The sequence below is a fragment of the Podarcis liolepis genome (assembly GCF_965112155.1).
Source record: "Podarcis liolepis genome assembly, chromosome: 15".
NCBI lineage: Eukaryota > Metazoa > Chordata > Lepidosauria > Squamata > Lacertidae > Podarcis > Podarcis liolepis.
Window position 1 is genome coordinate 14,931,713 of NC_139566.1, and position 26,300 is coordinate 14,958,012.

The window sequence follows — 26,300 nt, forward strand, 5'->3', positions numbered from 1 at the left end:
AGCCCCCTGAGCATATGACGTGACTCCCTCACTCTCTCTGGCCTTCGTACCATTCCTGCCTGGCTGTTTTCTTTTTGACTTGGCTGTTTTGAAACTGTCAGGTCACGGTCATCGAGGGAAACTTCCCGACAGCTGCAGGAAACACACCCTCCTCAGTGTTTCTTCTCCTCCCTCCCTCCCTCTCTCTCTCACACCACACACCATTTATCTGATCAGAGCCCTGCAGGCAGGCGTGGTCTCTTCTGCGCGGCCTGCACCCCTCCCCGGGGCAGAGCGCCAGCTTCAGGGCTCAAAGACAGCAGACTGGTGTCTGCGCTTACTCCAAAACAAGTTTGCATTTCAGAGTAACAACTCTGCAGTCGCCAAAGCGGAATGTTTTGTTGCCATTTTCGGGCAAGACAGCTCTAAAGTCTTATTTTCAAATGATGGGCTGACTGTGATGGATTCCTAGTTAAACGTCTAGTTCAGATGACAACCTTGAGCCTAGGTTAAGAGCTCTGAGAACTTAAAGAAGAAATGTCCTTTGATCCAGGGAGAGTCCACATATATACCGTATCCTTCCATGTATAACACGCCACCGTGTATAACACCCCCCCTATTTTGGGGGACCCAAAATTAAGAAAATGGGGGGAGATTGCCCCCGTGTATAAGACTACCCCCCCTTAACATTATTTTTAGTAAAAAAACCTAGCCTTATACACAGAAAAGTACAGTATATTGGCCAATTCCAACCTCTTTTTCTTAATGACGACTGCTCCTGCTCTGGCTGCACAGACAAAGCAACTTGGTTCCTGAAATCCATTCCGATTATGCCGATTAAATATAGCTGATAGAATTCTACAGGATGAGGTTTTTGTGTGTGAAAGCCGTCCAGATCCAGTGATCCCAAGACATCAGGTGCCATCTTGACGCCCAGGCATCCACTTGGTCGCAAGTGGTTGGAAGCTAGTTGCAAAATGCGCCTGGCACCTGACTAATTTCGAACACTGGAGAAAGCACCCCACCCACCCAGAGATCAGGAACCGGGCAGGCAGCTGGTAGTCCACTTGGGCTAAGGCGGTGTTTCTCAAACTAGTTTCAGGTGGCCCTAGCTGTGCCATAGCACCCGAAGCTCCTGGTCCGCTGAGTGAAGATGGCTGGCAGACCGGAAAGTTCCGGGGAGGGTGAGGGAAGGGAGGCCTCCCTCCCCTGAGGGGAAAGGGCCAGAGGAGGTGCTGAGGGGAATTAGGAGGTGAAATAATGAAAGGTGAATATTTGTTCAAATAAATAGAATGGGAAAAGAAAGGAAGGGAATAAGACAGGAGAACTGTTACAGGTCCGGAGAGGAGGGATGAAAGGAACTGGCGCAGTTTTGAGGAGGGTGCGGGGGGGGGGGGATGCATGTATTGGTCGTGAAAGGAGAATACAAAAGAAAAAGCTCTCTCCACTTGGAGCTTCTGGGGCAGCAGATTCTCCCTGAAATGAGGGGGCTCTCAGGATGCCTCCAAAACAAAATCTCCTTGCAACTTTCAGCATCCTTTATGAAACTACATTTCCCAGGATGCTTTGGGGGAAGCCACATCTGCTCAGAGTGGCATGATGCATAGTGCAGATGGGGCCTTAGTCATGTCCACCTAATGCTAACAGGCGTACTCTGAGTATCCCTAAGGTTGGATGCAACAGCCTCGCCAAATAATTACACACAAACACACACACACACAATGGTACCTCAGGTTACATACGCTTCCGGTTACAAACTACGCTAACCCAGAATAGTACCTCAGGTTAAGAACTTTGCTTCAGGATGAGAACAGAAATCACACGGCCGCGGTGTGGCAGCAGCAGGAGGCCCCATTAGCTAAAGTGGTGCTTCAGGTTAAGAACAGTTTCAGGTTAAGAACGGACCTCCAGAACGAATTAAGTACATAACCAGAGGTACCACTATATATAAATAACAGTTGTTTTTGTTTTAACTGGCTGGCTTTCCCTTTGCCTCTCCATCCAGGTGACTGCTGGCTCCTGGCGGCCATTGCCTCCCTCACCCTGAATGACCCTCTTCTCCACCGCGTTGTCCCCCATGGGCAGAGCTTCCAGAATGGGTACGCTGGCATCTTCCACTTCCAGGTGAGCACCTGCCTTGCTGCGAACCTTGTTACTCAAAGCACTGCGTCTCTCTCTCTCTCTGTGTTTTTAAATTGGATGTATTTTGTAGGGACATAGACTAGGCCTGCCTGCGAAGCAACAGAGAAATTCTTTGTGTCCTCCAGATCTCTCTGGTGTTTATTTTAGCATTCTTCCCTGATTTGCTAGCAGAAAGCTTATACCGAGGTTAGATCGTATCCAGTCTTTCTGAGCATTCATTCTGATTTATTTATTTTGCAAGTTGTTTATACGACAATAGGCATTTGTGCTCCGATCACTCTGATTTTCCTTGTGGGGTGTTTACACCTTTCCAGTTAATCACTCGTTCATCCCACTCTTTTCTGTGCATTTTCCTGTCACTTTCCATAGTGCAAAATGGTGTGTGTGTGTGTAAAATTGATTTAACAAAAAAAAAATTAAAAAAAATGCAAGCATAACAAAAAGGGGGAAGGGAAGCCCACTGAATCAAAAATGTAAACCATAGCCTGGAAGGACAAAGATAAAGTATAGCTCCAAAGGGATAATAAGGTATTAACTCATACAGAAATTCCCTTTCCAAATGCAGTGGTACCTAGGGTTAAGTATTTAATTCGTTCCGGAGGTCCGTTCTTAACCTGAAACTGTTCTTAACCTGAAGCACCACTTTAGCTAATGGGGCCTCCTGCTGCCACTGCGCCGCTGGAGCACGATTTCTGTTCTCATCCTGAAGCAAAGTTCTTAACCTGAAGCACTATTTCTGGGTTAGCGGAGTGTGTAACCTGAAGCGTATGTAACCTGAAGCATATGTAACCCGAGGTACCACTGTAATAATAATCCCTGGCTTTCTGCTAACTGAGGGAGCCTGGCGATCAGTTTAAAAATGGACTTTTTATTCTAGGAGAGTGAGAATAAAAAGTCTGTTTTTACAGTTATCTGCAGGCTCCCTCACTTAGCCCAAAGCCAGCTCCTTAAACGCACAAACGCCATTCAAGGCAATCTGCCCAGCTCCACCCCATCCAACGCCTGGCTTGGTCTGTTGCCAGCTGAGGTGTCTTTGCTGCTTATTTTAAGTCTTCCACACCTGAGGACTCCACCCTGATGTGGAATCCGACCTCGCAGGTGATGATTCGCCTTGGTATTTCAAGGTTCTTTGTTTGTGGGGGGTGGCAAGGGTGTGGTGCATAGCGGGGAAGAAAGCTGCCCGGTGCCTCCCATTCAGAGCACAGCCTGGTGTTTGCTCAGCCTGCGGATCTGTGCCTGCAGGTAGACAGCTGCAGCTTTCCTGATGAATCGCACTTGCAGAATCTCTCCCCCTTCCTGCCCTTTAGTGGAACTGGGTTTGTTAGGCCGCAGAAAGAAAGCTGGACTAGGTAGGCCTGCAAGGAATGATGTAATTTGAGCAAGGTGTCAGGCTCAGAGCTCGTGCAGAACGCTGGATCTTGACCTTGGAACATGTGGACTAATGATGGCTTTCTCTGAGCATGTGCAGAGCACAACCGCTAAGAAAAAAAAACCCCCAGATCTGTCAGTTTCAGTTTCTTGTTTTTCCAGTTTTAAATTCAGTTCTCCTGTCTGTAGCCTGGATTTTTTTTTTTTAAAGTATTGTGAAAATTCATCAGCATTTCAATGTAAATTTCTTCTGAAATACACATTTTTGTATGCCATTTTGACTGTTTTGCAAGCAATTCCCCCCTTATAGAATACTTGTTTTTTTGTATGCTGTTTTCACTAGAGTATGTGTTTTTCTAAACACTCTCCCCCTAACATATGTATTTTTGTAAATGAGTTGTTCAGTTGCAGAACTACCGTTGTAAAATTCAGAGAAACGTAAATCTCATTGTGTTTGGGCTCACATAATGGTTTGATGAGAAGTACAGATTAAGTACGTTCTCATCTAAAACGCAAACAGCATCCATCTTCTCTCCTCCCTGCCTCCATTCTTACCCACCGCTGAGTCATCAAGGGCACATGCAGCAGGGACCAGGTTCAATTCCTGGCATCTCCAGATTGAAAAATTTTCACCTTTGTCTTGCCTGTTTTGCGCTTGGTTCAGATCTGGCAATTTGGCGAGTGGGTCGACGTGGTGGTGGATGACCTCCTCCCAACCAAAGATGGCAAGCTTGTGTTTGTCCACTCCGCAGAAGGCAACGAATTCTGGAGTGCCCTGCTCGAGAAAGCTTATGCCAAGTAAGCATCTAAATCTCTTGGTTTGGGGTTGACGGGGGGAGGGAGGCTAAAGATTTGGTACAAAAGACTTGTGTTTGTCCCACCGCTGCCAAGGGCAAACACTGTGACCTGGGGGTGAATCAGCCTCAGTTTTCCCAGTTGTGAAATGGGAACAAACAGGATACCCCCCTCCTTATTTTAGATTTCTTACTAACCCTTTACCAGAAAGTTCCAGGTCAGGTTACAACAGTGAAACAGACAACTATAAAAGAACTAAATCATTTGAACTGTAAAAGAAGAAAAGTGCTAGAACAGTTTAGAACAGTTCCACATATATAACAATTAAAACAGGTCCAAGTGCAAACTAAAGGGTGGCAAATTTTACCACATGTGGTGGACATGCGAAAAGATGAAAAAGTTTTGGGATTTGATATATAATGAGTTGAAAAAAACTTTTCAAATACACATTCCCAAAGAAACCAGAGGCTTTTTTATTGGAGATGACGTGAGAAAAGAAGATCGTAAACTATTTCAGTATGCCACGACTGCCGCTAGGATTCTCAGGAGTGGAAATCCCAGGAGATCCCAATTTTATTGGAGTGGTAGACCAGTGTTTCCCAACCTTTTTTGGGCAAAGGCACACTTGTTTCATGAAAAAAATCTCGAGGCACACCACCATTACAGCCCCGTGACGTCAGCGCGCAGCGTCACGCCGGGAGGGACATGAATTGCTAGCAAATTACATAATCACCTCCTTGAGGGCTGGCTCATCTTCTCCGAAGGCAGAACCCCATTAATTAACAGCACAGACTCACACCATAGCCAAGACGAGGAGGGAAAACCTCAGTCATGCACAGTCATGCACATGTGGGGGCTAAATGAGGACGAAGACCGGGCAGAGAGCAGGGTTCAAATCACCCCACCTGGCCAGGACAATCCCTGGGTGCTCCCTTGGGCCACTCGCCTGACCCACCTCGCAGGGCTGTTGTTGCGAGGATAACACGGGGAGAACCACGCGCGCCCCCAGGAGCTCCTTGGAGGAGAAAGTGGGCGATGAATGCAATGCACGAAATATATGAGAGGCGACCAGGTTTTGCAGGTGAGGGGCCCCCGCCAGCCTCCGCTTCCAACACCCGGCGCAACAACGCCGAAGTTTCCCCCCGGGCTCGGCTCGGGGAGCAGCGCTGCTCCCCCCCAGCTCCCCTTCGCCCTCCCGGCTCTCTCTGCCGCCCACTGGGGACCCCCCTCACCTGCCAAGTCCGGAGCGCCGGTGGAAGTTGCATGCATGCATGCAGGGCGCCGCGTTGCCATTGCATTGCACTGCACTCCATGCAACGCCTGCACGCATGCATTGCCTTGCACGCCCGCCAAGGGGTCTCCCCGCGGTCCGATGCGTCCCCTCCGGCGCGGATGCAGCATTGCAAAAATAAAACCCCCCGACGCAGCCCTACCTGGGGGGCAGCCTCCGCCGCCGCCGCTCCGCCTCCGCGGGGATCCCCGGGCTCCATCCTGCTGCCCGATCTCCGCGGGGGCGCAGGCAGGCTGCGCGGGGTCTGCACGGAAGAGCCCCTGCCCGCCCGGCCGCCGCCGCTGCTCTCATTCCATGGCCGGGAGAAGAGCGCTTCAAACAAAACGCCCGGCCCGTCAGGCCACGCTGGGAAACGTAGTTTGCGCACCCCGCGCGGGCGCGGAGCCCAAGGGCGAGGGGACTACGGATCCCGGCAGCCCCCGCGCCGGGGACGGAGGGGGAGAGACTGGGTGCAGGGATGGAGGGACGGGTGGGCGAGCGAGTGAGTGAGTGGCAGCCGCCAAGCCTTGGCCGAGAGCCAGGAAGGGCCTCCCCGGAGGAGGAGGAGGAGGAGGGAGGCGCAGAGCGGGAGGGAGGGAGGGAACCCCAGGGGTCATCTAGTGACGGCGCCCCAATCGAAAATTTGACTTTAAAAAAAAAATCTTTCAAATTTTTTAATTTTTCCCGCGGCACACCAGGCAACATCTCGCGGCACACTAGTGTGCCGCGGAACAGTGGTTGGGAAACACTGTGGTAGACAAAATTATTTGAGTATGCAGAATTGGCAAAAATGACCTATAAAATTCGAGACCGTAAAATGACAAAGCTTGAAGAGGAATGGAGTAAATTTGTTAGGTACATACGAATTAATTGCAGAAGTTTAAAAACTGTAGCAGGATTAATATAAATCCTGTGATGTGAATAGAGGGTAAATAATAATCTGTAAGAGAAGATGTAAATTCGGAAAACCGAAGCAGGGTAGGAGGGAAGTCCGGGCGCAAAATTGCGCAGGGTAAATAAGATGACACAAAATGTTGAATGTAAAAGTTTTAAGTTTTATTTATGTTTGTGAAAATCATTAAAAAGCATTTGAGGCGGGGAAAACAGGTCCACGTATAAGTTGGCCTTACCCAGCTTAGGTTCAGAGATTCGGGTGGCTCAGTGGTAGATCGGGTACCTTGCTTTCAGATGGTCCTGGGTTTAGTCTGAGTGGGGTGGACTAGATGAGTCCTGGGGGTCCTTTGCAGCTCTGTGATCCTATGATTCCCAGCAACTCCAGGTAGGGTTGGGAGAGACTCACTGCCTGGGACCCTGGAGAGCTACTGCCAGTCAGTGCAGACAATACTGAGCTAGATTGATGCAGCAATGTTCTGATTCACTACGAAGCGCCTCCTTGATGCCCTGCTGCTTCCACCGTAGGGTGAACGGCTGCTACGAGGCTCTTTCGGGAGGGAGCACCTCAGAAGGGTTCGAAGACTTCACGGGAGGCGTCACTGAGTGGTACGACCTACATAAGCCGCCCAGCGACCTCTTCCAGATCATCTTAAAGGCCCTGGAGAGGGGGTCTCTCATGGGTTGCTCCATTGATGTGAGTACCTTGGGGCTGCATCCACCACTATAGTCCACTAGTGCAAGGGCTGTTGCACTAGTGGGCAGGTGAGCTTTCCTGTTGTGCAACAGAAGACTCCAATGCAACAGCCGTGCTAGCGGAAACTCGCCATGCAACAGATTGCACAATTACTAGCAGCCTGCTTCTGCATTTTGTTTACACAGCAGTTTACCGGTGGCATGAAACATTTTGCCAGAGGAACAGGTATACTGCTAAGTGGCTGGTGAACTACAATCACAATTTTTTTGTGATGTATACAAGTTTTATTTGGGGGGGGGAGTTGGTTCTGGGTTTTTTTCTACATGGATGCTATTTTTCTCTATATATACCTTATCTTACTCTGTGCACTTGCAATTAAGTACTTTTTATCTTTCAACAAAGGATATATATATTTATATAATCTTCCATAATATCCGATACAGTGCTGTGTGTTGGCTGCTCCATCCCCTTCCAGCAAAGTCTTACGTCCTTGGAGGCCCTTTGAAGGTTGTCACTTAGATTCTTACTCTTCTTCGACCCCCGTTTTTTCAGATCACAAGTGCTTTTGACATGGAGGCTGTCACTTTTAAGAAGCTGGTGAAAGGCCACGCCTATTCCGTCACTGGAGCTGAGCAGGTGATTGTTGCGTTTCTACTATTTGGCGCTTGTTTGTTTTCCTTTTTATTTACAGTATTTATGTCCAGACCCCTTTTAGCAAAACAACAACAACAACAACAAAAACTCTCAGGGCACCTTAAACCAATCAATTCTAAGGTGGTCCCTGCCCTCAGCCTCACAATCTTAAGAAGTCAAGAGAGAAGGCCTAAAGCGAGGGCAGGGACCCTTCTTCATTCTGAGGGCCGCATTGCCTTCTTGGCAACTTTCTGAGGGCCACATGCCTGAGGCAAAAGTGGGTGGAGCAACAATGGCAGATTTTACCTTTGTACAGGTAGGCTGGTTTCTACACAGGCCCTAACACACCCCCTTTGACCCTCTTGCAGGGAAGCAAGAGGCATTCTCAGAGTCCAAGGGCCTGTACCCACCTGGGTGTGAAACAAGGCCAGATAGAGAGGCCCTAGGCCTGAAATTCCCCATTTCTGACATAAAGAGGAACTCTATTCCTGCAGAGGGGAAACAGATAAAAGAACAGAGGATCATCTATGTAGGAAAGTTTAATAACAGAGAGGTTGCCAGAAAAGAATCCTCCCAACAACAAGAAAAAGTCAATCAATCAATCAATCAATCAATCAGATCTTTATTACAGTCATAGACCAGCATAAGTAAGGTGGGGAACAATTATTTAAAATCTGTAAAATGTTTTGGAAAGCTAAAATTATTAAAACAGAAGGTATATGTAAAAGATACAAGAATCTAAAAGAGGCTAAAAGAAGGGTTAGGACTGGAGCATTAAACAAATGTGGAAGAGCATAAAAGGTTAGTACAGTAGTGCCCCGCAAGACGAACGCCTCGCAAGACAAAAAACTCGCTAGACGAAAGGTTTTTTCGTCCGCGATTTGCCTCGCAAGACGAATTCCCCTATGGGCTTGCTTCGCAAAACGAAGCTTGCCCCGGGGACAGCGGGTCTTCTCTTTTGAAGCAAGGGGCTGCGGGGAGATAGCGATCTCCCTGCAGCCCCTTGCTGCAAAAGACGTCCGGGGGAAGCGGGGAAGCGAAGCGCTTCGCTTCCCCGCTTCCCCCGGACCTCTTCTGAAGCAAGGGGATGGGGGGAGATAGCGATCTCCCTGCAGCCCCTTGCTGCAAAAGACGTCGGGGGAAGCGGGGAAACGAAGCGCTTCGCTTCCCCGCTTCCCCCGGACCTCTTCTGAAGCAAGGGGCTGGGGGGAGATAGCGATCTCCCTGCAGCCCCTTGCTGCAAAAGACGTTGGGGGAAGCGGGGAAGCGAAGCGCTTCGCTTCCCCGCTTCCCCCGGACCTCTTCTGAAGCAAGGGGATGGGGGGAGATAGCGATCTCCCTGCAGCCCCTTGCTGCAAAAGACGTGCGGGGGAAGCGGGGAAGCGAAGCGCTTCGCTTCCCCGCTTCCCCCGGACCTCTTCTGTAGCAAGGGGATGGGGGGAGATAGCGATCTCCCTGCAGCCCCTTGCTGCAAAAGACGTCCGGGGGAAGCGGGGAAGCGAAGCGCTTCGCTTCCCCGCTTCCCCCGGACCTCTTCTGAAGCAAGGGGATGGGGGGAGATAGCGATCTCCCTGCAGCCCCTTGCTGCAAAAGACGTCCGGGGGAAGCGGGGAAGCGAAGCGCTTCGCTTCCCCGCTTCCCCCGGACCTCTTCTGAAGCAAGGGGATGGGGGGAGATAGCGATCTCCCTGCAGCCCCTTGCTGCAAAAGACGTCGGGGGAAGCGAAGCGCTTCGCTTCCCCGCTTCCCCCGGACCTCTTCTGAAGCAAGGGGATGGGGGGAGATAGCGATCTCCCTGCAGCCCCTTGCTGCAAAAGACGTCGGGGGAAGCGAAGCGCTTCGCTTCCCCGCTTCCCCCGGACCTCTTCTGAAGCAAGGGGATGGGGGGAGATAGCGATCTCCCTGCAGCCCCTTGCTGCAAAAGACGTCGGGGGAAGCGGGGAAGCGAAGCGCTTCGCTTCCCGCTTCCCCCGGACCTCTTCTGAAGCAAGGGGCTGGGGGGAGATAGCGATCTCCCCCCAGCCCCTTGCTTCAGAAGAGGTCCGGGGGAAGCGGGAAGCGAAGCGCTTCGCTTCCCCGCTTCCCCCTGACGTCTTTTGCAGCTGTTCCGAAGTGGGGCGGGGGGGCGGGGTCACCTGCCCCAGCCGCCCCACTTCGGAAAGCTGTTCCAGGAACAGCTCCATAGGAACCTCCATAGGCGCCCGTCACCTCTCCAGGCAGGAGAGCGCGCGCGGGGCTAAACCAGCCCCCCGCGACCCTCTCCCAGCTGGAGAAGTGACGCGCGCCTATGGCAGGAGCCTCCATAGGCGCCCGTCACCTCTCCAGCCGGGAGAGCGCGCGCGGGGCTAAACCAGCCCCCCGCGACCCTCTCCCAGCTGGAGAAGTGACGCGCGCCTATGGCAGGAGCCTCCATAGGCGCCCGTCACCTCTCCAGCCAGGAGAGCGCGCGCGGGGCTAAACCAGCCCCCCGCGACCCTCTCCCAGCTGGAGTTGTGACGCGCGCATATGGCAGGAACCTCCATAGGCGCCCGTCACCTCTCCAGCCGGGAGAGCGCGCGCGGGGCTAAAGAAACCATAGCCCCGCGACCCTCTCCCAGCTGGAGAAGTGACGCGTGACTATGGCAGCAGCCTCTGAAGGATGCACCGAAGCCTGGCGTGGGGGGGGGGCGGAGAGACCTTCTCCCCGCGCCAGCCTTCGGATGGCTGTCCTGAAGACTTGGGGTGGGAGAAGGGTTTTCCTTCCCACCGCCAACATTCAGAATGCTGTTCTGAATGTTGGCGGTGGGGAGGAAAAACCCTCCTCCCACGCAAGCCCCGGGAACAGAGGGAAAGCGCTGCGCGCCTTCCCCTCTGTTCCCGTACCTGTGCTGAAGGCTTGCGGTGGGGAGAAAAGCCCTTCTCCGCACCGCCAGCCTGGCAAGCGGTTTCCCTAGGAACGCATTAATTGATTTTCAATGCATTCCTATGGGAAACCGTGCTTCGCAAGACGAAAAATTCGCTAGACGACAAAAATTGCGGAACGAATTAATTTCGTCTTGCGGGGCACCACTGTATATAAAAGGCTATGGCTATCCATTTACAGAGCGCTCTGCTATGGGTGTTCATTAAATCTAGTTTGTGGCACAGGTCATCATCCGACGAATTTTGGACGCTGCTATGCAGAACCTGGCAACGTCGTATGTTGTAGCAGGGTTGGTATCTTGAAAGCAGCAGGGAGGTATAGAATTTTTCTGGGCGCCCTGGGTACTTATGGAGTAGTGGGGAGATGAGGCTAATATGAATGTCTGTATAATATAGGCACTGGAGAAGCACATGCTCTATTGTTTCTATATGTCCAGAGTCACAGGGGCATTGTCATTTTCCCACAGAAGCCATCTGGAACTTATTGCCACTGGGAAGCTATTCGGACTGTTTGAAAACAGGGCAGGGTCAATAATGTGGTCAAGTCAAGTGCAGCCTTGTTCTTTCCTTCCTCTGTGACAATCTCTTAACGGCCATCTCTCATTATCTCTCTGCTCCCACAGATCAACTACCGAGGGCAGAGAGTTAACCTGATACGGATGCGAAACCCGTGGGGGGAGGTGGAGTGGACTGGAGCTTGGAGTGACAAGTAAGAAGGAAACCAGAAAGGGCTGGTGAAAGGGGGAGAAAGTCACCAGGGCGGCCATAACAAGTTCCCTCCTTCTGTCGACGAGCTTCCTTTGTTTTCATGGGCATGAGAATATCTGGGTTCCACTTCCCCTCCTCCTGGGCCATAGAGCTGTGGGGACAGAAGGCCTGTCTTCTCTATATACCGTTTTAATCCCACTGCAAAGAGCTCAGAGTGGCACGCACGATCTTCCCGGCGTCACATCAGGACAACTCTGCAAAGTAAGGTTAGGTTGAGAGACAGGAACCAGCCCAGGGTCATCTAGTAAGCTTTGTAGCTGGAGCAGGATTTGAATCCAGGACTCTCCAGTCCAGCATTCTAACCATCACAGACAGAAATGAAAGAGGCACAAGGTTTAGGCGCTTGAAAAAGAAGAGCCCCTGTGCCCGAAAGTTGGTGTGTGCAGGAAGCGAGTTTGCCAAGCAAAGTGGCAAAGAGAACCAGAGTGTGTGTTGTGTTTGGAATCCAGAGTGAATATTTTGGTGACAAATCTATGAGAGTTACTAGGGCTACAGCAGGTGTGAAGAAAATTTGCCCTCCAGATGTTGCTGAACTGCCATCATCCTTGGCTGTTGGCCGTTCCTGCTAGGGTTGATCAGAGCAATGTCTGGAGAAGGCTTCCTCAACCTCGGCCCTCCAGATGTTTTTGGCCTACAACTCCCATGATCCCTAGCTAGCAGGAGCAGTGGTCAGGGATGATGGGACTTGTAGTCTCAAAACATTTGTTTGATTGCCCCCCATTCATTTCAATTCACTGGGTTTCCTCCCACTGAATTCAGTAGGAGATCCAGCTTCTCTTCTACAGCCTGTAACTCTTGTGTTTTTCATCCACAAGGCAAGGTGAACATTTTAGACGATCTGTTACCCTTGCAAATAACTGGCTGTCTTAGATTTCAGAAAACCTGGAAAAGGGAGTCCCCATTTTACAGGCAACCCATTAAAGCACATGTTGTTTAAACTTTCCATTTCAATAAGAGACCCAGCCAGTCTTCTGCTGCCTGAAACTTTCATTATTATTATTTTTTTCTGTCCAGATAGCAAGACATTTTTAGACCTTCTATTGAAACTGAGTCATGGGAGATTCAGGACAGAAATAAAGAAGCCGTTGACACAGGATTAGGCAAATTTTTGGAGGATAGGCTGTCACTGGGTATAATTGTGAGGGCCATCAGAGGAAGTATTCCTCTGGAAATCAGTTGCTGGAGAGTGAAAGTGAGCTGTGGCTTTCAAGTCTTCTTTGTGGGCTTCCAGTAGTCCTCTGGCTTCCCGCTTGATTAGGCAGGCCTTCCAAAAGACCCAGCAGTGCTCTTATGGGCTGGTTGAGAAGACTCTGCATTTTCTTCAGAGATGCAATGAGACTGAGGGTATGTTCTATCATGTGTTGTGGACCTGTAAAAGGGTAAAAGAGTATTGGGAAATAATTCATAATGAATTGGAAAAAGAATGTTTAAAAGTACTTTCCCCCAAAAAAACAATATTCCTTTTCTGTTGGGTATAATTCAGATGGAAATTCCCAGGTGTCAAAAAAGGTTATTTATGTACAGTATACAACAACTGCAGCCTGTGTTTTGTTAGCCCCCAAATGGAAAACGAGTGAAGTCCCAACTAAAGAAGAATGGCAACTTAAACTGATGGAATATGCACAGCTTGTGAACCTAAAAGAAGAGCATACGTTTAAAGAAGATTGGGAAATGTTTATTGAATATATGGGGGGAAATTGTGTATATTTGAAAACATGGGCAGCATTGAGATAAATTCAACAGTGTAAATAAGTTTTGATGGCTGTAATAATGGAATGGTTTAGTTTATATAAAATATGCAGGGATTTATGTTATGCAAAATGAACCATGGAAAGGGAAGAAGGGAAGTCACTGATATTTTAAGGTTGTTTAAATGAATACTCTAAAATATAAAACAAAATTTAATAAAAATTATAAAAGGGGGGAAAGAGAATAATCTGCATTTTCTACTTCTTTTGGAATCTCTCTCTGTAACAGGCAGCACATTTTCTTCTCTTTTTCTTTACAGCTCTGGGGAATGGAACGCCGTGGATCCATCTATAGGGCAGCAGCTGAGAATTAAAATGGAAGATGGAGAATTCTGGTAGGCGCCCTTTTCATTTGTCTTAGGAATCGCATTTCTAAAGACGCACACACGTCACCAACGAGCGTGCACGTGATCTGAATTCGCGACCTGTCTCCTTCTCCTAGGATGTCCTTCCAAGACTTCCTCCGGGAATTCACCCGCCTTGAGATTTGCAACCTCACGCCAGACGCGCTGAAGTCACGCAAGTTCCGGAAGTGGAACACGACGCTCTACGACGGAACCTGGCGGCGGGGGAGCACAGCTGGCGGCTGCAGGAACTACCCAGGTAACTCACATAACACGTGACGTGAGTCGTGTGGGATGGGTTTTAGTAGGTAGGAGAGGCTATCTTAATTACAATTTGCCCCTCCGGTCTCCTGGGGGGGTTAAAAAGAGTTTTAAAATCCCATCCTTTGCAGAAGCTTTGGAAATTAGTCTGCAAAGCCTTCTCTTTTAAGCAATTCCAGCTTATTAAATAAGCTGGCTTCCCCTTTGTTAGCCCGCATAACAGAGAATCAGGCAACAACTTGTAAAGTAAGCTTAAAAATAGTGTTTACTTACTCAATAGTCTTGGACTGGTTCACGGCAAAGGCAGTAGAACTATGCAGTGGAAGAAGTAAGGATTGGTTACAGTATCATCAAATATATGGTATGTTTAAATTAGATTTTAAAAATGGGTTTCCAGATCGAAGCTCACAGTTTGAAAGAGAGTTATTGTGGAACAAGTATAAATTATTGTCAAAAATGTATAACTTATTATTAGAATGGGAAATGAAAGACGAGTTAGTGAAAAATTCATTGACACACTGGGCAATGGATATAGGGCAAAACATAGACCTAAACCTCTGGGAGAAACTCCAGAATAATAATTAGAAATTTACCGCATGTTATACTTTGAAAGAGAATTACCATACTTTTCTTTGTATAAGACACAGTTGAGCGATTGTCAGCAATCCCTCCCCCCAAAAAAACTCAACAAATCTGTGCAATCCCCCCCAAAGAAAGCTCAATAACTCTGGGCAATTTCTCCCCATTTCCTTAATTTGGAGTCCCAAAAAATAGGGGTCATCTTATACACGGGGGCGTGTTATACACAGAAAAATACAGTATATAAAAAATGATGCATAGATAGTATTTAACCCCAAGTAGATTGGTCAAGATGTACAAAGTTGGATCAGATCTGTGTTGGAAATGCAGAGAAATAGAAGGAACATTTTTTCACATGTGGTGGACACGTAAAAAGGTTAAAGGCTATTGGGAAATGATCTGCAATGAGTAAAAGAAAAAATGTTTAAAACAACATTCCCCAAAAAAACTCAGGCCTTTTAGTTAGGAATACTTTAGTCTGAAGTTCCCAGTTGTCAGAAAAAAATATATATGTATGCAACCATGTCGGCTTGAATTTTGCAAGCCCATAGATGGAAAGTGAGCAAGATCCTTAGCAAGGAAGATTGGCAACTTAAAATGATAGAGTTTGCAGATGCAGCAGGTTTAACTTCTAGAATAAGAGAGCAAGAAGAATCTTTATTCAAAGAGGAGTGGAATCTTTTTGCTGAATATTTAGAAAATAATTGTTTACAATTGAAAATGCTGGCAGCATTTAGATAAATTCAACAGTATGGTAAATATTTAAAGGATGTAAAATGGAGAAATGATTACCGTATTTTTCGCCCTATAGGACGCACTTTTCCCCCTCCAAAAATGAAGGGAAAATGTGTGTGCGTCCTATGGGGCGAATGCAGGCTTTCGCTGAAGCCTGGAGAGCAAGAGGGGTTGGTGAGCACTGACCCCTCTCGCTCTCCAGGCTTCAGGAAACTCTTTGCAAGCCGCGGGAGCCCTCCCCCGGCTTGCGCAGAGCTGCCTTTATCCCAAAGCCCCGGCGCACTGAGCAGTCGCGCCGGGGCTTCAGGTAGCTCTGCACAAGCCGCGGGAGCCCTCCCCCGCCTTGCGCAGAGCCGCCTCTTATCCCGAAGGCCCGGTGCGCTCAGCAGTCGTGCCGGGGCTTCGGGTAGCTCCACGCAAGCCGTGGGAGGGTTCCCCCGGCTTGCGCAGAGCTGCCTCTTATCCCAAAGCCCCGGCGCGCTCAGCAGCGGGGGAGGTCTCCCGCGGCTTACACGGAGCTACCACTTATCCCGAAGCCCCGGCATGCTGGGCAGTCGCGCCAGGGCTTCGGGTAGCTCCCGCAACTTGCGCAGAGCCGCCTCTTATCCCGAAGCCCCGGCGCGCTGGGCAGTCGCGTGGGGCTTCGGGTAGCTCTGCGCAAGCCACGGGAGGGCTCCCACGGCTTCTGCAGAGCAGCCTGTTCTGGGGGCTGGGGTCGGGGGAAGCTCGGCCTTCCCCCGACCCAGCCCCGCGCCTGGGGGGGGGGAAATAAACATTTTTTCTTTATTTCCCCCCCAAAAAAACTAGGTGCGCCTTATGGGCCGGTGCGTCCTATGGGGCGCAAAATACGGTAGATTGACTATAATAAAATATGCAGGAATGATAGATAAGTAAAATGAACCACGAAAAGGGAAGGACGGAAGTCAATTGTTACATGGTATTATGTAAAGCGTTTATTTTGAGATGTATAAACTGAAAAATTAATAAGAATTGTTATTAAAAAACCCTATGCAGATAAAATAGTTATCTTTTACAGCCCAACCAGCTTCAGGTGTGAGCGTGAGCTGGAGCAGGAACAGTCATATGTGCATTCATTGTAGGCTGGAGAAAGAAAGAGAGAGTGACAGGAAGGAGATGGGCTTATATTTCTTTGTTTCTTCCTGCTACTGGAAACCGGAAATGACATCACACAGAACTCTCTCTACCATTTACATTTACAGATAGGTAGCCGTGTTGGTCTGCCATAGTCAAAATAAAAAAAATCCTTCCATTAGCACCTTAAAGACCAACTAAGTTAGTTCTTGGTATGAGCTTTCGTGTGCATGCACGAATCTGTGTATCTAAAGAAGTGTGCATGCACACGAAAGCTCATACCAAGAACTAACTTAGTTGGTCTTTAAGGTGCTACTGGAAGGAATTTTTTTATTTTACCATTTACATTGTTATGCTCTGAGTCTGCCTATCTAGCAATACAGCTCTGTGTCCGTTTGCCCCTAAACTGACTAACTCGCGAGAATATGCATTTGTTGAATTCGACTGCCATCTCCCCAAAACCCTTGCACCCCACAGTCTCCTCTTTCTTTCTTTCTCCTTCAGCAACCTTCTGGATTAACCCCCAGTTCAAAATCCGCTTGGAAGAGGTGGACCACGATGACGACGAGGACAGGAGGGAGCCGGGCTGCAGTTTCCTCCTGTCTCTGATGCAGAAGCACCGGCGCCGGGAGAGGCGATTTGGCAAGGACATGGAGACCATCGGCTTTGCCGTCTACGAGGTACTGCCCAAGGGCTTGGGAGAGCTGCCCCTCGGGGTGTGGAACCCTTCCTCTGCCTTCTTTTGGAATTCACTGCCCCTCTTCCTTTTGTCTCCTGCAGGTGCCTCCTGAGGTATGTATGCCAAAGAGCAACTCCTGTAAGTATGGGAAGCCCCTGCAAGAGCATCTCCTGTCCTGTAAGAACATAGGACCAGAAGCCAGGCCACGGGGGTCTGTATTGTCTGCCAGTGGCTTTCCAGAGTTCCAGTCTTCCCACTGCTGCCTGTAGTTGCCAGGGATTGAACCTCAGGCCTTCTGCATGCAAAGCTTGCACTCCACTGCTTTGCTGCAGACCTTCTGCTAAAAGAGGGGGGACACCTAAGATTCTAGTCCTCAACATAAGGAACAAAATATGTAGGGGTGTAGAAAAATTGCTTTATCCCAGGTCAGGCCAACTGAGTCCATCTAGCTCAATGTTTCCTACACTGACCGGCAGCGGCTGTCCAGGGTTTCAGGCCAGGAGTCTTTCCCACCCTGTCAGAATAGACTGGAAAGAGAAGCTGCTGAATTGCAACTCATTACCAAACTTAAAACCATGGAGAGACCTGGTCTGAACAGAGACATTGGATTCTTATCTCATTATACATGACTAAGCCATTTCTCACCTTCTCACCCCTTGCCTTTTCCTGTAAGACCTATTACAGTCGTTAAGAGTCATCAACAGGCTCATCTCAGCTATCTGCCAATCTCCCATTCCCACCACCCTTCTGAGTAATACCCCTCCCCACCTTCTCACTATATAGAAGGATCTGGCAACTTCTGTTTCAGTGTATCTGAAGAAGTGTGCATGCACACGAAAGCTCATACCAAGAACTAACTTAATTGGTCTTTAAGGTGCTACTGGAAGGAATTCTTTTATTTTGACTATGGCAGACCAACACGGCTACCTATCTGTAACTGCCACCCTGTCTGGAAATGGCAGGGAATGAAGCAGGCGCCCTTTGCAGTCAAGGCAAGTGCTTGGAAGAAAGATTCCAGTCCTCATTACTTCTGAATAAAGGCATAATTTAAGTGGGTATGGAGGACTTCTAGTATGTTAGATCGCTGATCCCTCTAGCTAAGCATTGTCTGCACTGATTGGCAGCTGCTCTCTGGGTTTTCAGACCAGCTTATCAGGAGCTGCTGGGACCTTCAGTATGAGAAGCAGGTGCTACGGCTGCTGAGCTGCAGTCCTTCCTCTAAAAAGAAAGTAAGATTCCAGTCCTCTTTATTTAAAGAAGGGGCCAATTTAAACAAGGATGTAGAAAGCTGCCGTCTACCAGAGCTGCCATGGTTTGAACCTGGGACCTTCATGCCTGCAAGGCAGGAGCTATTCCACTGAGCTATCCAGTGCTGGATTTACGTATGAGCTAAGCAAGCTATAGCTTAGGGCCCCACTCTCTTGGGGGCCCCAAAAAAATTAAAGGAAAAAAACCTGCATGTACATTTCCAAAATAGAAGAAATAAAACACATAAAATAACACAGCAACAGTGTTTTGTGTTGTATAGGCTCCTGTGATGTAAGAAATGGGCCCCACCTGCTAGCCTGCTCCCTGAAATATCACTGGTTTCTAACAGCGACAATATCACTCATTTCTAACAGCGACAATTTGTTGTTGACAAAGGACAGCTGGACATATAAAGGGCCCCATTACCTTCAGTAGCTTAGGGCCTCATCAAACCTAAATCTGGCCCTGGCCACGGCCGTTCCCTATTCCAAAAGGAGGGTTCGACAGGTGAAGCGCTTGCTCAACTCGTGCCTTCTCCTCTCTGGCAGTTCAGGGGGCAGACCTCCGTACACCTGAAGCGTGACTTCTTCCTCTCGAACTCCTCGCGGGCGCGATCCGAGCAGTTCATCAACCTGCGCGAGGTCAGCACCCGCTTCAAGCTGCCGCCAGGGGAGTATATCGTGGTGCCTTCCACCTTTGAGCCCAACAAGGAAGGGGACTTCGTGCTCCGGTTCTTCGCAGAGAACAAAGCCGGGACAGTGTATGTGTTGCTGGTGATCTTTGTCATTCGTTTGCCAGAGGGTGGGCAATCGTTCAACTGATTGAAACGGGTTTCAGAGTGCTGTACAGTGTCCTCTTGCAGCACTGTCTAACTACTCAGACCCACTGAAATCGGCATTTAAGTTTGAATGATGATGATGATGATTTATTTCATTTCTATACCACTTTATAGTTATAAGAAAAATCTCAAAGCGGTTTACGGAATATTGAAACATCAATAAAACAATCTGAAGAAAGTCAAATGTAGAGTATACAGTCAAAGCTACATAATTAACAGAAAACTAAAATATTATCTTAAAGACTTCAAAATAAAACATTACAAAGGAGGTCAGCTACAGAATACATATTTAACACAAAGTTAACAAAAAGCTTAAACATTTTTAAAGAACACCACATTGCTAAGTGAAGTCAAATATAAATTGCACATTTAAAACAGCATAATTAACAAGAGAATAAAATATTATCATAAGCCTAACACAGCTGTTTGGCAGGCACAAAAAGATGGGGCAAAAGAATCCAATAGTTAGGGTTTGGTGTCAGGCATAAAAGATGGTGAGAACGCTCTGGTTTCCCTGGCACAACAAATCCAGTTCTTCTTCTTTTTAAGCGGATTTATTGTAGTTGGGAAAGTGACAGGCAACTCCACATTTACGTGCATTTGAGCCATGTGTGATCAGTGCCGGATTTACGTATAAGCTAAACAAGCTATAGCTTAGGGCCCCACTCTCTTGGGGCCCCTCAAAAAATTAATTGTATTTCAGTTCAACAAGTACTTTGATAAAATACATATTTTGTTATGTGCAATGGCTTTAGATACCCATTAGGTCCATAAATTACCATATAGCATATATTTAACACAAAAAACAGTGACAATTTGTTAACAAAGGACAGCTGGATGTAAAAAGGGCTCCATTACCTTCAGTAGCTTAGGGCCTCATCAAACCTAAATCCAGCCCTGCGTGTGATTGCGCGCATTGCCACAAACGCTGAAGTAGCACAAAAAAGGGCAAAAGCATGCCTAAAAGAGCATAAAAACATGTGAAAACAGTATCTGGCAATCCCAGGAGCCTTAGCACCATGCTTTGAGGCCTGTGGAGAGTTGGAGTTTGTGCAAGGAGGTTTGGAAGGAGCAACTGTGGTGAGGTTTGGTGGGGGTTTTTTTGTTTTTAAAAATGGTTTTTTGATGCTTTCCAGAGGTTTGAAGGGTGTTTGCAGGCTTTTCCAATGGTGTTCCCAATTTACGCAATTTCACTTAAACATGCTGCGCCTCAGAATGTAACCCCCACGTAAATAGGGAGTTGCCTGAACTGAATGGGATGAAAGAAAAACTAACGGGAAGACCTGGAAGCACCTCTCATGCAGATCAGGATTGAATGCTTGTTGTCATAGAACACCCCTTCAAACAAGAATGGTCTTCTCTGGCTTTCCAGGGTCTCAGGTCCACCCCCCACCCAATTTGCCTGCCACCTAATCCCTTCTTAATCAGACAGGTGTGGGGAGCTGGACTTAGGAGCTTCTGATCTTTTGCCTCTTTCCAACTGGGATTGGCGCTGCCTGTTGGGATACAGGTGCTGACCTCATCTTAGCTCAGACCTTGCCCAGGGTTGAGAGAGTGGATCATTGAGGCTGTTTCAGCAACAGCCAGCCTTAGGCTGAGCCTTAGGTAGGAGCTGTAAGCTTTGCCTTTTACCAAAAAGCACCACTTCTCTTAAAGGGGCCCACCCCCTCTCAGCAGCTTTTTTACTCTCATAGAGCAGGGGAGACTCTAGATGGACTGGAGCTCCTGAGACGGAGTCCTCCAAGTCAGAGGTAGGGATGTAGAATGCATTGCTTTCCATTCCGCCCTGTGTTTGACACACACGGCGATATTGCTGTTCTGCAGCAGTTCATCTTGTGCCAAAAATTATGACATCGTCATTCTTTATTGTCCGTTGTGGCGAGATTATGTAGCTTACATAACTTGCGTTGTCATTACTTTATTCCATCCCATTCATTTCAGTGCAAAGGAATCACAGTGCAGATGGTGGTGGTTTGCGGCGGGGAACATTAGTTCGTTATCATTTGTAGACTGAAAGCAATAGCAGCAGCAAACATCAAGTCGTTTTCAACTGGGTTGATTTCCATTATGGGCAAATAAGTTAACATTGGCAACTTCCAGTTTTGTTGGAATTCTGCTGCTGTCGCAACACACGAGCCAGACTTTGGAAACAAAAGCAGATGTAAACCCTTGACTTTAACTCTCTACTGCCTCTCCCTTGACTTCAGAGTGCTTCTCACCACCCCGGTTTCATAATGCTTGTTCTGCTATGCTTACTAGTGTCTGGATAATTGCCTTGAGCTTCTTTATGTTTCCCCTGAGTTCTCATTTTTATTTTTATTGCTTTTCTGCAGGGAAATGGACGATGAAATCCAGGCGAACCTCCCAGATGAGGTAGGAATCATCCAGCGACAAATATGGACCCCTTTCAAAGGGCGACTTAGAGGAAATTCCTGCTTGTATTCCAGAGCAGAACTTCCCAAGCTGGCCTTTGGACCTCTGACGGTCTACCAGCTTCGTTCAAGTGATCCGCAGCATGTCTGCAAAAATTCAGTTAAAACCATGCAGCACCTAGCACCATTGCTCCAAGAGGTAGAAGAATAGCTAAGTGGTCCTCCCAGATCCTCAGCAATTTTCAAGCAGTCCTTGGAGAAAACAAAAAGTTGGGGAACCACTGGTGTAGAGGAATTATGTAACAACTGCCACCAGTTTTTTTACATTCAAGAAGGATCCCCTCTTCTGTCATGGGCACATCTTTCTCTCTGAATTCAGTATGCGCTCATTGGTGGAAGTCACAAGTGGGGAGAGTTGTGGTTGCACTCAGAGCTTCCCATGGACATCTATTTGGCCACTGTGAGAAGTGGATGCTGGACCAGATTGTCCCCTTTTGGCCAGAGCCAGCAAGGCTCATCTTATGTTCTCAGCTAGTGCTGGGGAGCAGTAATTTGTCCAGCAGTTTTCCATTTTTTTACGAGGTGGTGGTGGAAATCTCCCCACAGATACTGGCCAATGCATGCAGCCCTTAGAATAGACTCATCACATATGGCCTTCAGCTACAGATTTCAGAGGGGTAACCAAGATAATTCTTGAAGTGACGGTGAAGCTTTTTGTGAGTGGTTTTTTTTTTAAATAAAAAGAGCAGCCTGTCACTTTTCCATGCTTCCGATCCCAAAGAACTTTGCATATTTAGACTTTCTAACCCTAACCTGCCTGTCTGACCGTTCCTCTGTCTCTCCCCCAGAAAGTGCTTTCAGAAAGCGAGATTGATGATAGCTTCAAGCAACTCTTTAGGCAGCTGGCGGGGGCGGTAAGTGTGTCAAATGTGAGGGGGGAGGGTTAAATTAGATCCATACCCCATTTAAAGGGGAACTTTCCCAACATGCACCATCCAAAACAAAACGTGGACCGAAATTCAGGCAGCCTTTGAAATCAGCCCTTCTCAGAATTTTGCAGTGCAGTTTTCCAGCCTGGTAAAGTGTTTCCTTACTATTTTAACCAAGCTGTGCAGGTGTGGAGCAGGTGAAAGGTGACTTCTTGCCAAATGGAGGATTGGCAGGCCCTGCTGATCAGCTGATGCTTGGTGCTCACCTCACCCACCTGTGAAAGTTGGCCAGTGGTAGGTGGAGGAGGTGTTAAGGAACATTAAGTTCCCCACCTTTGTCCTAGCTGAGCAGCAGAGCACTTAGCTTGCATATGCAAAGGTGCCTGGAGCTGTGATGGGGAAACAGGTTCCAGGTCTGAGCAGGTTCTGAGCAAAGGGCTTGACTTCAGGCCTCTCCAGGAATCGCCTCTTTCAAGAGTGGCTCAGAGGTGGGCTTAAAATAACATTGAATCTTTTTTTCCTCCTCTTTTCCACCCTTCCTTGCAGGATATGGAAATCAGCGTTCGTGAACTGCAGACTATCCTCAACAGAATCATAGGGAAACGTAAGCACCGATACTAACTCATAACCTCTTCATCTTTTTTTAAAAAAAAGAAATTAAAATAGCAAAACATTTGTCGTGCAGAAAGTCAGGGAATGTGTGCATGTGCGTACAACAAATGCTGAGTATTGTATTCAACAGAGAATAAAACTAATTTGGCAAAGCTTTGTGTTGCCAGGGCCCTTTGGCAACAAAAGTGTTGCCAGATTTCACCATTTAAAATGTTTGAACACCAGCAACACGCCATCTTCCTGCACATGGATTTGTAACAAATCTGCCATATAGTTCCAGGGTTTGTGGCTTCCTTGTGCTACTGTTGAGTGTCCCTTTGAACGATTTCCATCATCTTTTTGCTGCGTGCGTTCGTGGGGTGTAAAAGGAAAAGCTCTAATTGTCCCTTCTTTGCTTTTCACTGCAGATAAAGACCTTCGGACGAAAGGGTTCAGTTTGGAGTCCTGTCGGAGTATGGTGAACCTCATGGATGTATCCTTCCTTTTTGGTTTCGGGGTCTGTGTATTTTAAGGCGGCTCCAGGTTCTCAGTATTTTGCAGGAGAGGAGCATGTGCCATCAATTTAGGTTTGCACTTAATTAAAGTAGATTATAATGCTCTTTTGCCCTAATGCAATAAATCCACTTTTATAAAAACAAAACAGACTTTAAAAATTATTTAAAGATGTTTATATAACACTTACTGCGCAAAATTTATATACAGCTTGTTTGTAGAAGAAAAAAACTTCAAAGTGATTTACAAAAAAGATCAAACAATAACAAAAGTGTGCAACAAAAGTTACAACCATAATTTAAAACAAACAGAAAATTAAAACCACAATAAAATAGACTAAAACGAATTAAAAACACATAAACTTTCTAAACATATGGTGAGGCTTGTCTAAATACAAATGTCTGTTCAAGGCACAGTGAGGGGGCCTGCCTGTTATCAATTGGCAGGGAGTTCCAAAGTGTCAGCACTGCCACACTAAATGATCGAGTTTTTCCAGAGTGGGTATTATGGGGCACCTGCAAAAGTCGCAATTCCATCAGTCGAAGAGGTCAAGTGGGCACATAATCATTAGTGTTTCTAAGTGGTGCACATAAAAATGAACCTAACAGAGAATAAAGCGATAAAAATTCACCATAAAACCAAATGCTGCCTTAAAATGCCTACTGGGATAAGTTTTTGTCATGCACTGGAAATTCAGCAAAGAGGGGGCCCATCTAATCTCAATCAGGAAGGACTTATGCAGGCTTGAACCCACAACACTCCATGCATGGCTTCTAACAGTTGCGAGCCATTCATCTGAGTCCTCGTGTGGGGGACCAGCAGCAGAGACTCCCCCAAAGATCTCAGTGATCAGACAAGGATATAACAGGTCAGGAAACCCTTAAACTATCCTGGACCCAAGTTACTCAGGGCCTTGTAAATTAATGCAAAAACCTTGAATGTGGCCCAGTAGCGTATTGGCAGCCACTGGAGCTCCGGATTGAAAAGCATGGCATGAATGAACGATTTGTGGGAAGACAGACACAGTGCCTCGCAAGTGAATCGGGACACATGTTGATTGTCTTATAACCTTCCCCCAAATGAATCAAAATGAATGCTATGTGAAGGCTGGACGTAGTTTAACCTCTGCCTAAGCTATATGCCTGCAAGCGTTCAACAAACTAATTTTTTGGGAGTATGGTATTGGAGGGGAAGGGGAGGTGATGGTGGAAGGAGGCGACGGTGGCATTTTGACAGCAGTGTCTCCTTAACATCCACTTCCTTGATCAGAGAGATGGAAATGGGAAACTTGGATTGGTGGAGTTCAACATCCTTTGGACCAAAATCAGGAGCTATTTGGTAAGCTCACAGTGTCATCAAAGCCATTTATGGGTAAAAAAAACCCCCACACAAACGTAGCTACAGTGGGGTGGGTAAATGGTGGGGACCTCTGCCCACCCAGATATTGTGGAGTCCAGCTCCCATCAGTCTCAGACTGCATAGACAGTAGTCAGGAATGATGGGAGCTATAATCCAACAACAGCTAGAGGTCCACAGATTCCCCATGGTTTAAAATTTGGTGCACAAGACTCTCCAGTCCAAATATTTCACAAATATTCTCTTGGTTACATGATTCCCCACCCCCTGCAAACCAGGATAGCTAAATGGAATTAAAATTATTTTTGTTATTTGCAGGGAAAAGCTGGGGAATTCTGCTTAATTGTTTTCTGATATGCAAACAATATTTTGCAGATATTGACTGTTCAAAAAATTGGAATATATCTATGGAGTAGGCTGAAAATGAGAGAGCCCAAACAATCAAACTTTGTAATTTGACATCCATTTGATTCTGAAATGTGAATGTTGATGTCCAGTATCATAATTTGAGCATGTTAAGGAATTTTGAATCTGGTTCTGAAATCTCTTTTCTCTCTAGATGGGACTTAAGTCTGGAGAGTTTGCAGTTTAGTGATCCTTTCTGGATCTCCCTCTAGTGGTTAGACTATGAATTCATGGGTTCCTACTGGAGCCTTGGAACTCATAATTTATTTTTTCCTCTGGACACCTTAGATTCTTGGGTCTCAGCCGCTGGGTTCACTGTTGACACCTTTGGGGGGGCATCTTATCTCCTTTTCTCTTTGTTATCTTTTAAGGCAGTCTTTAGGAAGTTCGATTTGGACAAGTCGGGGAGCATGAGTGCCTACGAGATGCGGATGGCTCTGGAGGCTGCAGGTGATCTGCCCCTTTTTAATTGCATTCAGTTTTCTAGGCAGCCTCTCAACTGAACTAGTCCTCAAGGTGGAATTAAAACCAAGTCATCAATCAGAATCAAGAAGCCCAGCTAACAGCCGGGGATCCTGAGTGGTTGGCCACTGTGGGAACAGAATGTTGGAGTAAGATGAGCCTTTGGCCTGATCTAACAGGACCCTTCTTGTCTTGAGCCAGTGTGGTGTAGTGGTTAAGAGCGGTAGTCTCGTAATCTGGGGAACCGGGTTCGCATCTCCGCTCCTCCACATGCAGCTGCTGGGTGACCTTGGGCCAGTCACACTTCTTTGAAGTCTCTCAGCCCCACTCACCTCACAGAGTGTTTGTTGTGGGGGAGGAAGGGAAAGGAGAATGTTAGCCACTTTGAGACTCCTGAAGGGGAGTGAAAGGCGGGATATCAAATCCAAACTCTTCTTCTTCTTCTTTAACGTATCCAGTTCCTTTGCCCTTTCCTCATTAATTGTAACTGGAAGCTGTTCATGAATGATGTAGACAAATGGGCAATTCGGGTCCTGTGAGAAAGACCCTTGTGACTCTTGTCTTTCCTGCTCAGCATCCAGCCAGGTGGGATAGTGGAGATATAGCTGCTATATAAGTTTTGTATTACAGGTGTTCTTCAACTCTCAACTCCCATCAGCCCCAGCTGGTATGGCCATAGTTTAGTGGTGATGGGAGTTGGAATCC

General features: G+C 47.5%; 1 protein-coding gene and 1 long non-coding RNA gene across 8 annotated transcripts in view; one reads left to right on the plus strand and one right to left on the minus strand.

Annotated features, from left to right (window-relative positions):
* LOC310694582 (calpain-1 catalytic subunit) overlaps window positions 1-26,300 on the plus strand; it is a 58,141-nt gene that overhangs the window by 19,012 nt on the left and 12,829 nt on the right. For all 7 annotated transcript variants that reach the window (XR_014519763.1, XR_014519764.1, XR_014519765.1 and 4 more), the window contains exons 4-19: window positions 1,985-2,103; window positions 4,154-4,287; window positions 6,974-7,142; window positions 7,695-7,778; window positions 11,299-11,384; window positions 13,452-13,526; window positions 13,634-13,794; window positions 16,707-16,882; window positions 16,983-16,994; window positions 18,678-18,889; window positions 21,301-21,340; window positions 22,188-22,253; window positions 22,815-22,872; window positions 23,288-23,352; window positions 24,642-24,710; window positions 25,505-25,583. Coding sequence is in view for 2 of the 7 variants with exons in the window: in XM_083477785.1 (XP_083333911.1) it covers window positions 1,985-2,103; window positions 4,154-4,287; window positions 6,974-7,142; window positions 7,695-7,778; window positions 11,299-11,384; window positions 13,452-13,526; window positions 13,634-13,794; window positions 16,707-16,882; window positions 16,983-16,994; window positions 18,678-18,889; window positions 21,301-21,340; window positions 22,188-22,253; window positions 22,815-22,872; window positions 23,288-23,352; window positions 24,642-24,710; window positions 25,505-25,583 (1,605 nt within the window). In the remaining 5 variants the exon portion in view is untranslated. The remainder of the gene's footprint in view (window positions 1-1,984; window positions 2,104-4,153; window positions 4,288-6,973; window positions 7,143-7,694; window positions 7,779-11,298; window positions 11,385-13,451; window positions 13,527-13,633; window positions 13,795-16,706; window positions 16,883-16,982; window positions 16,995-18,677; window positions 18,890-21,300; window positions 21,341-22,187; window positions 22,254-22,814; window positions 22,873-23,287; window positions 23,353-24,641; window positions 24,711-25,504; window positions 25,584-26,300) is intronic.
* LOC310694616 overlaps window positions 17,822-26,300 on the minus strand; it is a 197,782-nt gene continuing 189,303 nt past the window's right edge. Inside the window, exon 2 of the long non-coding RNA XR_014519774.1 lies at window positions 17,822-18,471. This is a non-coding gene — a long non-coding RNA (uncharacterized lncRNA). The remainder of the gene's footprint in view (window positions 18,472-26,300) is intronic.